Source organism: Tyto alba, unplaced genomic scaffold (genome assembly GCF_018691265.1).
Source record: "Tyto alba isolate M040663 unplaced genomic scaffold, T.alba_DEE_v4.0 Super-Scaffold_15, whole genome shotgun sequence".
Taxonomy (NCBI): Eukaryota; Metazoa; Chordata; class Aves; order Strigiformes; family Tytonidae; genus Tyto; species Tyto alba.
In genome coordinates this window covers 6,219,839-6,228,720 of record NW_024881277.1, presented here as the reverse complement: position 1 = coordinate 6,228,720, position 8,882 = coordinate 6,219,839, and the positions used below count along the sequence as shown (strand labels likewise).

At 49.5% G+C, this 8,882-nt stretch overlaps 1 protein-coding gene across 1 annotated transcript; it reads left to right on the top strand.

Annotated features, from left to right (window-relative positions):
• The first annotated feature begins 206 nt into the window (after positions 1 to 206).
• LOC122153044 (olfactory receptor 1013-like) lies at positions 207 to 1,172 on the top strand. Its single transcript, XM_042789166.1, has one exon. It carries the CDS (start codon positions 207 to 209, stop codon positions 1,170 to 1,172), a length of 966 nt encoding a protein of 321 aa, XP_042645100.1.
• The last annotated feature ends 7,710 nt before the right edge of the window (positions 1,173 to 8,882 follow it).

Sequence of the window (8,882 nt, the reverse complement as noted above, 5' to 3'; positions counted from 1 at the left end):
TGTGGTGGGTCTGCTGGGATGAGTAGTCTTTACGCATTAGGAAGGACATTTATTTTCTTTTCACTATGCACAAAGCACATAAAGCTCATGTGAAGAGAAAGATGTCCTGTACAAAAAAAAGATGTTGAAGGTAAACACTGAAATGTGTTTCTTTCTCGTAGACCCTCTTTGTGGCAACTGAAGAAATAAAAGACAAACAACACCGCATGGCCGAAGGGGAAGATGGCAATGGGACATCATCTACAGCTTTTGTGCTGCTGGGAATACATGATGTCCCCACGCTCCAGAAACCACTCTTTCTCCTCTTGCTTATGATCTACTCAGTCACCATGGTTGGGAACATCCTCGTAATCGTGCTGGTGGTGGCAGACCGGCATCTGCACACCCCCATGTACTTCTTCCTGGGCAATCTGTCCTCTTTGGAGGCCTGCTACAGCTCCACCATCCTGCCACGGCTGCTGGCCAGCTTTGTGACGGGGGACAGCAGCATCTCTGCACGTGGCTGCATGGCTCAGTTCTACTTCTTTGCTTCCTTTGCGACTACTGAGTGTTACCTGCTGGCAGCCATGTCCTACGATCGGTCCCTGGCCATATGCCAGCCTTTGCTCTATGCAAGCCTCATGACCTGGAAGGTCTCTTTATGCCTGGCAGCTGCATCTTGGCTGTGGGGTTCACTGCTGCTGGTGGTTGTCACAATCTTCTTATCCCAGTTGCAGTTCTGTGGCCCCAAGGCAATTGACCACTTCTTCTGTGATTTCACCCCATTGCTGGAGCTTGCCTGCAGTGACACCAGAGCAGTCACAATTGTTTCTTTCATCTTTGGTATCTTGGATGCAGTTTTTCCCTTCCTGTTCACACTGGTCTCCTATGTGTGCATCATAGCTGCCGTCCTGAGGATCCCATCCAGCACAGGCAGGCAGAAGGCCTTCTCCACCTGCTCCTCTCATCTCACTCTTGTCACCATTTTCTATGGCACCATCATCCTTGTCTACATGCTGCCTAGAAGAGCCTCACTGAGGCAGCTCAACAAAGTGTTCTCCTTTTTCTACACCATCCTCACGCCCCTAGTCAATCCCCTCATCTACAGCCTGCGGAACAGGGACGTCAAGGAGGCCTGCAGGAAAATGTTCAGGAGAGCCATGACCTGCACCCACAGCTACCTTGGTGAGTAGGAAAGCTCCAGATACCAACTGGGTGCTCAGATGTGCATGCCACTGAGACTGATTGTGGAGTGGTGGAGGGGGAAAGCAAAAGGTCCTTGTAGAGAAATCTTATTGTTCTGAAAGCAATGCTGGAAACGTCATGGGTTGGCTTTTTCCTTGATAATAAACACCTTGCTAGCCTTATGTGTGGGAACTGTTGAAAAATCAAGGTTTTATTTTCTGGAAGAGATAACAAAGTGTATTTGGACTACCCTGAATATTTGCCAAGGGCCATCATGAGTGGTTCTTTCTCACTGTGGTACACATTTCAAAAGCATGAACCTTGCATGTCAGCCACTAATGAAGGTTTACTTTCAAGTAGCCAAGGAAAAATGGATCATTTCTAGTGGGTGGCTCAGGTGGGTTACAGCCATGCACATCTCCTCCCTCCTCTGGCCAGGCCCTGTGGCAGGCATGTCTCAGGATCTAGCTGGGGATTGCAGCAGCTGATTGAGAAGCTTTTGCTTCTCCTGCTGCAAGGGCAGGTGGAGAGGCTGGGATGAGGGGAGCAGCTCCTTTTTCTGAGGGCTAAAACAAGATCCTCACCTGAATCTCCCTCCCCTGTCCCCAGAGGAATGAGCAAGTCCCTGCTCCAGCTCTGCTCCTCTGGCTCCAGCTCCGGCTCCTCTTCTCTGCTCACCCAACATCTTGGACAGAGACCAGGACAGCCACGCCGTTGCCCCAGTCCCTTCACCCTTGGAGGATCAGGTTTTTCACCTCAGCCCTCCTTCCCCACTAGAAATATACTGGACCCAGTGACCCAATGGACTGGATCTGGCTGGGATGAAGTAAATTTTCTTCATAGCAGCCCATGAGGTACTGTGCTTTGTATTGGTGACAAAACCAGTGCTGATAACACACCGATGATTTTGCTGTTGATAGAAGGTGTCTGCACAGCATCAAGGCCTTCTCTGTTTCTCAGTCTGACCCCACTGAATAGGCTGGGGGTGCGCAAGATGTGGGGAGGGGACACAACTGAAGGTCAGAAGGGCTCCTGGGGGATCGCTGTCTTCAGTTACTGCTGCCTTCAGCTGCTGGATGCATGGCCAGAGATGGGGACCGACCCCCCCACTGCCCTGTGCTGCTGCATGAAGACTAACAGCAATGTCACTACCTAAAGGGTGACCCGACCTGCAGGTGTGCAGTGATCACAGCAGTGGGTTTGCAGGGTTCCTATTACACAAGGAGGCTTTATTTCCCGATTTCTTATTCTAAAATAATTAATTTCTAATTTTTTAATTTCTTAATCTAAATTACAGATTTTAACAAGTTACCAATAGCAAGGCAAGTATACTTATGATTAGTAAAGCAAGTATATTTATTTCATGTTACTACGAAATTAGTAAAAATAAGGCAAGTATATATATTAACATAAACATCAGTCAATAGTAGCATCAATCAATATTGGCAGCAAGCGTATTATTTAATCTATCAAGTTACTACAAAAATTTTCTTCTGATTAATTACTTATATGCATGTATATATTATTCGAAGTGGAACTGATACAGTGCTCATGAACCTGATCCCTGCAGTGGGCTCAATCACAGTCGCTCCCATAAGTGGGGCCAAGCAAGGCTGGACAAAGTCCAGTCATCCAAAGGGGACTTGTGCTAGTAAATCCTTGGTTTTATTGGAATAATTGTATTGAAATTTGTTATCAGAACATTAAAAGGGCAATAAGAGGTGGACATGGCTCAAAATGAAGTCCTACTGACCTGGATTTGTAGTTTGGAGGATGAAAAGAGGTGCTTACCACAGTATCTAGAAGACCTCCTGTAAGTAACAGATCGCTCCCAGATAACAAATCAATAAATGATACAGGCCATAGAGCAGGAGAAAACCCGAAATAATCAGACTATGAGTCTACGAATTTAATTCCAACGGTTGTGAAGACTCAGGAAGGAAAATGCACGGTTGGAGAGGAGTAACATCGATGTAAAGGGATCTAAACCTTGTGGAGATGAGTAGAATAAATGAGTTGCAGAGAGAAAAGCTGTGAACTCTCAGGGAATAATCATCTCTTAACTCTGCAAATACTGTATCCCGTGGAAATCTCTTGTGGCCCCCGCCACTGGACAAACACCTACCATCCTGCTTGTAAAAATAAAGTTGTCGGACAAGAGAATTCATGGTCAGCAATTCAATTCAAGGAGCATGGGGTTTCATTTTAAAGAGCTGGGACCCTTCTATGGGTCCTTAATGACCCTTCCCTTGACAAAAATTCAGGGCTGCGACCAGCCAGGTGACAGCTTCCATGCCATCCCTCCCTGCACCTTGAATTTAAGTGCTGAAGGAAGCTCTGGTAGCAACATTTTGTGGTGGAGGCGGGGTCAGGGTGGGGGCAGGGGCTGAGGGAACATTGAGATTGTGCCTCCCCCACCGTGGAAGAGCCAGAGATCAGGCTCATTCACCAAAGCGGCAGGAACTTTGCTTGGAATATTTCAGCTCGGACTGAACAGTCTCTAAAGCAACTACTCAGACAGCACTAAGATTAGGTATTTAGGGATGAAGAAGCTGGGGGTGTCAATGACCTGAAACTTAAATGCACCCAGCCCTGCAGAGCTGCTGGGGGTGGGGGGTGGATGCTCAGGATCCTTTTCTGTGCTCAGATTTCTCTGATGAGATGCTATTGAGAAGGTCACAAAGGAAAGGTGGAGACATTCTCACATTGCTTGAAAACCATCTCTCTCACTGATTTCAGGCTCTCAGTTTTGCCTGGTTTGCCCCATTTTTTCTTTTCTGTGTATTTTTTAGTTATTTGTCTATTTTCAACATGATTTTTGCGGTGGGATGAGAGCAATGCAATGCTTTGGTGAAGCCACTGAGCTAATGACTACACCATTAAAATGCTTGTATCACTGAAGATAAAGCTAATACAGAAACAAGAAAGTTGAAGCACTTTAACATGTGATTTCCATCTCTTAATAATCCACATAAATTTAGGGTTTGCATAATTTTAATGCATTTTTATTTAATCAAAGAGTTTGAAAGCTTGAACAAGAGGATGGGTCTTTCATTTTGTCAGAAATTAAGGTGTAAAGAGGGTTAAAGCTTGTTAGCCAAGTGTTCTAATTCTTCAGTCTTCATAATGTCAGGTCACCTTTTCAACTGAATAATACAGGACAGCAGGAGAAGAAAAGTATAGCTGCACCCCCTAAACCACGGAGACCATTTTAAATTTGCAAATTGATTTTACTCAGATGCCTAAACACTGTAATTTTGAGTATGACCTTATTGTTTTAGAGGTGTTCTCAGGACAACTAGAGGCCTATCCTTGTGAGCACACAGATGCAACAACTGCTGCAAAAAATAAGTTGCTGAAAAGAAAATTCCTGGGATTAGTATTCCCCTCGCACTAGATGGAGACAGGGACCTTTTTTACTGGACAGGTAATGCAGAAAATTTTGACAGCCCTACAGACAGAACAAAAGTGTCATTGTGCCCATCACTCCGAATCCAGTGAGGCTGTGGTGAGGAAAAGCAATTGACAGTGATTTTTGTAGAGACTGTCTTTAAATGGCTGGACACGTTACCCTTCCTGCTGATGTCCATAAGGAGCCCTGTGGATAGGAAACACGGGCTGTCACACCCACGGGGAGGGTGCAAGCCAAGTGTCTGGGAGGGCCCTGTGTGCACTGAATACAACGTGAATATTGTTCAGCATTGTGTCTGTACCTCTCACCCAAGAGGCCAAGAACAAGCCCTGCTTGAAGGCCTGCCCGCTGACTGGTCATGGCTGTGGCCTTGGTGTTATGAACCAGACTGGGATCCCAGCGAGTCATAAAGGTTCTGTGATCGCCTCCGGTTAAATTAAGGTGAAGTGACACCAAACTGATAAGGAAGCACAGCTTGGCTGGACAACAGAGTTGGAAAACATCCAAGGAGAAGAAATTGCCCTCAGAAGACTCCTACCCATCAAAGAGAAAAGGAGCGGGGTGCTAACTCCCCAAACAACCACTGGGACCTCCCGAGACCCCTGCGCATGTGTAGTGTAATTTTACAACACCAGCATTACATAAATGTAGTAGATAGGCAGAGAGGTGGACACTTATCAGAAAATGTGTGAATATTAATGTCCTTAAGGTATACGAAGAATGGGCTTTTATTCTAGGGCATGCATGCTAGGTGGAGTGATCCCCTGTGGACCCAGCGCTGTAATAAAGAGAATGCCTGATTCCCAACAACCCTGTCTGAACCCCCTGCACCACAACAAGACCCCCTGCACCCTGTCTGGGCTCCCTGCATCCCAACCATATCCCCTGCACCCCAGAAAGTATCCCATGCACCTTGCCTGGACACCCTGAACCCTGTCTGAAACCCCTGCACACCAACAAGAACCCCTGCACCCTGTCAGGGTCCCCTGATTCCAAAACAGACCCCCTGGACCCCAACCAGAACCCCCTGCAACTTGCCTGGACACCCTGCACCCCACACACATCCCCTGCATCCCAAACAGAACCCCCTGAACACTGTCTGAACCCCCTATACCACAATACCCCCTGCACTGTGTCTGGGCCCTTTGCATCAAACAGACCCCCTGCAAACCGACCAGGACCCCCTGCACCTTGACTGGACACTCTGAACCCTGTCTGAAGACCCTGTACCTCAACCAAACCCCCTGAACCCCAACCAGAACCCCCTGCAACTTGCCTGGACTCCCTGCATGCCAACATGACCCCCTGGATCCCAACCAGATCCCCTGCACCCTAACCAGAAACCCCTGCACCTTGCCCGGATCCCTGAACCCCAATCAGACCCCCTGATTCTTGCCTGGACTCCCTGAACCCTATCTGAACCACCTGCACCCCAACAAAAACCACAGCAACTTGCCTGGAGGCCCTGCAGCTCAGCTAGAATCCCCTGCACCTTGCCTGGATCCCCTGAAACTTGTCTGAACCCCCTGCACCCTGTCCAGGCTCCCTGTATCTCAACCAGGTCACCTGAAGCACAACCATATCCACCTGAATCCTGTCTAAAAACCCAGCACCCCAACAAGAGCCCCTGCACCCTGTCTGGGCCCCCTGCATCACAACCAGAGCCCCCTGCACCTTTCTTGGACCCCCCGAACACTGTCTGAAGCCCCTGAATCACAATAAGACCCCCTGAACCCTGTCTGGGCTCCCTGCTTGCCAACCAGAACTCCCCGCACCTTACCTGGACCCCTGAACTCTGTCTGAAACCCCTGCACCTCAAGCAGAACCCCTGGAACGTGTCTGGGTCACCTGCTTCCCAAACAGAAGCCCCTGCACATTTCCTGGACTCCCTGAACCCTGTCTGAACCCCCTGCACCCTGACTGAACCCCTAGAGACCAACGAGACCCCCTGCACTTTGCCTGGATCCCTGAAACTGTCTGAACCCCAACGAGACCCCCCACTCCTCAAACAGACCCCATGCACCACAAACAGATCCAGTGCACCCTGTCCAAACAACCTGCATCCAAACCAGACCCCCTGCACCCCAACAACAACGCTCTGCACCTTGCCTGAACACCCTCCATTCCTACCAGACCCCCTGCACCACAACAAGACCCCATGCACCCTTTCTGGGACCTGGCACCCTCTGTGGGCCCCCTGCAACAGAACAAGGCCCCCCTGAACCATGTCTGCCCCCCCTGCATCTCACCTAGACCCCTGCACCACAATCAGAACCCCCTGCACCCTGCTTGCACCCCCTGAAACCTGTCTGAACAACCTGCAGCCCAATAAATTCCCCTGCACCCTGTCTGAACCCCTACACACCAACTAGACCCGCTGCAAGCTGCCTGGCCTCCCTGTTCCCTGTCTGAACACCTGCACCTCACCAAGACCCCATGCAGCCTGTCTGCCTCCTTGAACCCTGTCTGAACACCCTGCACCCCAACAAGACACCCTGCACAACAAGAACACTCCCTGAAATCTGTCTGGGCCCCCTGCACCCTCCTGGGGCTTCCTGAACCCCAGCAAGGACCCCTGCACCTCATCCAGGCCCTCTGCACCTTTACTAGCAACCATACTAGCTGCTTTTGTCCACCTCTGCCTCCCCACCAGCCCTGCTGCCCAGGACAGCAGGAGACCCCTTCCCTGGGGCTCAGCAGCTTTCACATTTCTCCAGTCTCCTTTCCCCGTGCCTGCTGCATTTTCACTGGCTCACACTGAACTGCAGGGTCATGGCTTGTGGGTGTCTGGATTAATGCTTTACTCTGGATGAGTTTCAACTTTGAGGGGTGTCTCATCTCCTGAGTGTCCATTCACTGCCCACCCAGGGCACATAGAGAATGCCCATTCTTTCTGATGCCTCCAGACTCCTTTCCACAGGGAACACTATATGCTGTCAACCCTTCTATACATGTGGCTGCCTAAAGAGATAATGGAGAGCTCCTGCAGCATCTACACAGCCCCTGGACACCAATAATAGTCTTTAAAAGCACCACTTGGTGTCCAATAGTCTCAAAATTGCCACTAATTTATCACCCACAGCGCAGTCAGAAAATAATGAGAAAAAACATTTTTAAAAATCCAATTCCTTGGGCTTATTCTTGGCAGCAGCTTAGTTAGGACAACCCAGCCTACAGGCACTGCATGCAGGAGACCCTTTTATTGCTGAGATGCTCTCAGGGAGGCCGGATCTGGTAGAGAGTTCAGGGCATTTGTGAAAGGGTCAACACAACAGATGAAGCACCTAGAGATGTGGTATGAAGCCAAGCAGTTACCTCTTATGATAATAATTAAGGAAAAAATAAAATCACAGCTCTGGTACAAGCCAAGCTCTGGGTACTCTGCAGAGAAGGTGAGGCAGGTTACTGCTGGTGGAACAAGGTGCGTTGGATCAATTCCTTCACTGCATCTTTGAGCTCCCTGTTCCTCATACTGTAGATGAAGGGGTTCAAAACTGGAGGTACCACTGAGTACAGAACAGCCACCACCAGATCCAGAGATGGGGAAGAGATGGAGGGGGGCTTCAGGTAGGCAAAAAATGCAGTGCTGATGAACAGGGAGACCACGGCCAGGTGAGGGAGGCATGGAGAAGGCCTTGTGCCGTCCCTGCTCAGAGGGGATCCTCAACACAGCCCTGAATATCTGCACATAGGACATCACAATGAAAACAAAACAAGCAAAGATTAATAATGCAGTAACAATAATTAGTCCAACTTCCCTGAGGTAGGAGCCTGAGCAGGAGAGCTTGAGGATCTGGGGAATTTCACAGAAGAACTGGTCCACATTGCCATGGACAGAGTGGTAGAGAAAATGTGTTGGCAGTGTGCAGTGAGCATTGAGGAACCCAGTGCCCCAACCAGCTGCTGCCATGTGGACACAAGCTCTGCTGCCCAAGAGGTCCCATAGTGCAGGGGTTGGCAGATGGCAACGTAGCGGTCATAGGCCATGATCGAGAAGAGCACACTCTCCTCCAAGGAAAATACAAAGAAAAAGACCTGGACAGCACAAACTTGGTAGGAGATAGCCCTGGTATCCTGGAGAATTGGCCATGGAATTGGGGAGAGTGGTGGAGATGGATCCCAGGTCGAGGAGGGAGAGGTTGAGGAGGAAGAAGTACATGGGGGTGTGGAGGTGGTGGTCGCAGGTGATGGCTGTGATGATGAGGCCGTTGCCCAGGAGGGCAGCCAGGTAGATGCCCAGGAAGAGCCAGAAGTGCAGGAGCTGCAGCTCCCGTGTGTCTGCAAATGCCCAGGAGGAGGAAGTGGG

Excerpts from the sequence above, each read along its gene's own strand:
- LOC122153044 (XM_042789166.1), top strand. The coding sequence starts at position 207 with ATGGCCGAAGGGGAAGATGGCAATGGGACATCATCTACAGCTTTTGTG.